The sequence below is a fragment of the Bison bison genome, unplaced genomic scaffold, assembly GCF_000754665.1.
Source record: "Bison bison bison isolate TAMUID 2011002044 unplaced genomic scaffold, Bison_UMD1.0 scf7180017864289, whole genome shotgun sequence".
In the NCBI taxonomy this organism is placed as follows: domain Eukaryota; kingdom Metazoa; phylum Chordata; class Mammalia; order Artiodactyla; family Bovidae; genus Bison; species Bison bison.
This window is the reverse complement of record NW_011494861.1, coordinates 9825113-9829189: the sequence shown is the minus strand read 5'-3', so window position 1 is coordinate 9829189 and position 4077 is coordinate 9825113. Positions and strand designations below refer to the sequence as shown.

Below are 4077 nucleotides of genomic sequence, written 5' to 3'. Positions count from 1 at the left end.
CGGGCGGGAGCAGAAGTCCAGCATCTGGGGACACAGGTCAGAGCGCGCCGTCGGCCTCTCATGTTCCCGGCCCTCACGGGGCGCAGGCCTAGCCGGGGAGGATGCTGCGGGCGGGTCCACATTGCCCTCTAACGGAGACCCTCGGGAAGCCACCGGCCCTCGGCCGGCGCCAGCCTGCACGCAGCAACACAGCGGCCGGCGGGCGCATTAAGCCTGCACTTGCTGGATGCGCTGACTCACCGCTGGGATGAGAGTGCGATTACGCCTGTGTATTAATAAGCCGTGACTCCCAGAGGTGGGATGGGTCAAGGGCTCATCTCGGCTTTGTTCCAGCATGAGATGCACTTCGGTCTGATTCTAAAATACAGTGGCTGGAGTCTGACTTTAAAAACAAACAATTATTTCAGCCACTGTGTAATTTCTTTTAAACTTTATATTTTGTATTGGAGTCCAGCCAATTAACAATGTTGTGGTAGGTTCAGGTGGACAGTGAAGGGATTCAGCCATACATACACATATATCCATTCTCCCCTAAACTCTCCTCCCAGCCAGGCTGCCAGGTGACAGTTGAGCAGAGTTCCATGTGCTGTATGTACAATAGGACCTTACTGGTTATCCATTTTAAAGTTAGCAGTGTGTGCATGTCCATCCCAAGTTCCCTAACTATCCCTTTCCCCCCTCCTTCACCCCTGAACACCATAAGTTCTTTCTCTAAGTCTGTGAGCACTGTGTAATATTTTAGATAAAACAATACAAAACTGGGAGTTTAATAGCAATTGATTTAACTACAGAAGGTAATATGGTACAGTTTCTGTGCTGTGCTCAGTCGTGTCCGATGCTTTGTGGCCCCAGGGACTGGAGTCCACCAGGCTCCACTGTCCATGGGATTTCCCAAGCAAGAATACTGGAGTGGGGTGCCACTTCCTACTCCAGGGGATCTTCCCAACCCAGAGATTGAACCCACATCTGTGTCTTCTGCACTGGCAGAAAGATTCTTTACCACTGTGCCACCTGGGAAGCTTAGTCTCCATTTTAAAAATCTCATCCTTATTTTAGCGACGTGCCAGGGAATAGTTGCCAAATGAAATTACTAGCAAGTACGTATTGTTAAGATGTCTGTACATGTGTCCTTCTACGGGTTACATTCCACCATCCACATGTTCAGCAGGGAATTTGGGGACACCATGTGGCTCTGTTGTCCCTTTGAGAGCACATTGGTGTCATTCTGGAGTTAGTTGAAACTGGTGATCTGTGAGGGCATCCACAGCTGGACTTGGACTAGGGAGAAGGGAAAAGGGCCCCACAAAAGGGGGCAAACTCAGCCTTCCAGATGTCTCCCCGGGGCATGGGGGGAGGTGAGCGGGCAGTGCCCAGGTCAGCCCCCCGGTACCTGAACCGTGCCCAGCCCAACGCCCAACCTCCAGAAGCTGCTGAAGAACCTCAGGCAGGAATGGCCTGGAGAAGCCTCCGCCCCCCAGGTCTCCCCACGCAGATGGACTGGCCTCAGATCCTTCCCTGGCCTCCCAGCCAGTCCTGTGACCAAGCCTTAGCGCTCCTGGAAGTGCCTTGGTTACTGTGCTCTGAAGAGAAACCGGACATCGCACGCCCTGGACTGCGATGTCGAGGGAGTGGCGTGGGAGGCAGTGGACTGGTCTAACAGAAGTGCAGCCTGCCGTCTGGCATTTCCAGATTTAAGATTCAGGGTTCCTGGCGTCAGCCCTGCCCTCGTGAGAGTGGGCACCCCACCCAGAGGATCTGGTTCCCTGGGATCCAGGGAGGGCAGGGGCCCTGGGCAGGGGCTGGCAAAGGCAAGGAAGGCCTCAGTCTCTCCCGGAGCCTCCCAGGCTGTTGGAGCCTGGTCCCTGGGCCTCATCCCAGACGACGCTGGTCATGCTGCCCTCCTGAGTAGCTGGAGTTTTCCAGATCATGGCCACCACCCACCTTGCAGCTGGTGCTTTTTCAGGGGACACCTTGGCAAGCTACGGGGCTGCTCAGAGTATTGACGCTGGACGCTCGTCCAGTCAGAGCTTGCTTCAGGCTACACACTCTACCCCGAGACCCACCTGACCCCTCTCTGTTTTCAGAGCTATCCCTGATCTCAGGCACCCACAGCTGCTGGCACCAAGCTTGTAGCTGGCGCGGGCTCCCCTCTACCTCCCTCTGTGGGAGACATGCACACTCATCTGAGACTCACACCTGCTGACCTGGCACACGGGACCGCTGTCTGTCTTCATGGTCACTTTCATAAACATCCAAACCCACATTCAAGGGTGAAGACCCCACCCCGGCCCCAGACAGCAGAGAGTGTCTTACATACATATTGACAAAAGGAACCAGGCTCCACTTCTGATGAAAGGAGCCGCTCTCACTACCTGATATTTCCTGCTAGGACTCGCCCTGCTCGGGAACTTCGGGGCTAATCCTCACCCATTTCCTTTTGCACCCCCTTTATCCAAAATCTGGATCAAACTAGCTAAAAATAGACTCTAGTCCTCCTGTGAGTATCCTGCCAAGTTCCAAAGGGGAACCTCTTAGCAGCAATTAGAAGGCAGGTCAAGGGCCCAGCGGGGCAGGCTCCCCAATGAGCAGTGTCAATGGCGTGCGGGCTGGGTGTGCACGATGTGGCTTTTAAAGCAGCCAGGCCGACAATGCTGACCCTTTCTCTCTGGTTTCTCCATCCTAGATTTATTATAAAGTCATTAAGGACATTGAGCCAGGAGAAGAGCTGCTGGTCCATGTGAAAGAAGGCGCCTACTCTCTGGGGGCGGTGCCTCCCAGCCTGGATGGTAAGCCCCCACCCACAGGAGCAGAGGCCTGGTGCTCCATCACTTGGGGTTCCCCAGCTGCTGCCCATGGTCCAGCCCCCAGGCCCCAGATGGGCAGAACCAATTCCTCCCAACAACTTCTCAACCTGAGCACTTTGCTTTCTCCTTCCTTGTGTTACGGGGGCCACAGCCTGAGTTCAGACAGGACTTGCGACAACACGACATGCTGCCTGACATCTCTGTAGTGGGAGAGTCCTAGGGGCTCTTTTTAAACTGTATAATTATCATTAGCAGCAGCAGTATACTCCCTGCAAGACTTAAACAAAAAGACCCATTTCACAGCTTGGAAACATTCACCCCCTAGAGCTCTGTGCCAGAGGAGAGTCTCAGTCTCAGTTAAGAGAGTGCAGTGATGCCATCCATGTGTTTGAAAGCAATGACCACTTGTAGTTAAAAGCAAAAATTCCCAGAGAAAGCTTGCTGCTGCTGCTGCTGCTGCTGTCGCTTCAGTCGTGTCCGACTCTGTGCGACCCCATAGACGGCAGCCCACCAGGCTCCCCCATTCCTGGGATTCTCCAAGCAAGAACACTGGAGTGGGTTGCCATTTCTTTCTCCAATGCATGAAAGTGAAAAGTGAAAGTGAAGTTGCTCAGTCGTGTCCGACCTTCAGTGACCCCATGGACTGCAGCCCACCAGGCATCTCTGTCCATGGGATTTTCCAGGCAAGAGTGTTGGAGTGGGGTGCCATTGCCTTCTCCGAGAGAAAGGTTAAGGGAAGTTTATTTGGTGAGAGGGAATATTGGGGCTTCAGAGGACCCCTCTAAGCAAGCTCTTCCAACAGGACTGCAGGAAGCGTCTCCAGTGTCCTTTCCTCTAGGCTGGTCACACAGTATGTGTCCAGTAGACACGCTTCCATTCCTTGTTCATCCACACCTAGGCATAACTCTGATGATGCTCGAGAAAAGCCCAGTCTCATACAGGCTCAGATTTCTGAAATCCAGATTTCTATTCCTCCATCCACATTGTTAAGCAGTGTGCCCATTCACCTTGGGATCCTGGAACCATTTTTAAGTGGCAGAGGAAAAGTCAGTTGGAGGAAGCTGCTTGGCAACGAGGCTGGTCAGTTAACTCCCTATGTGCCGTGGGTGAATAGATGGCATCTCTTCTCTGCGTGAGACCCCACAAGCGAGCCGAAGGTAGCCTCTGCTTCTCACCGTCTCTGGTGCTGATTATTCCATTCCTGCTAGAGAAAGGGGGAGGCTGGCTTTTCCCTTCCTGTCCTTCTTCCCCCACAGCCCCCCCCCCCCCCCCC

At 53.7% G+C, this 4077-nt stretch overlaps 1 protein-coding gene across 1 annotated transcript in view; it reads left to right on the top strand.

Moving 5' to 3' along the window:
- PRDM16 (PR domain containing 16) overlaps window positions 1–4077 on the top strand; it is a 315916-nt gene that overhangs the window by 272837 nt on the left and 39002 nt on the right. The window contains exon 6 of the mRNA XM_010849972.1: window positions 2684–2786. Within this exon, the coding sequence (XP_010848274.1) occupies window positions 2684–2786 (103 nt within the window). The remainder of the gene's footprint in view (window positions 1–2683; window positions 2787–4077) is intronic.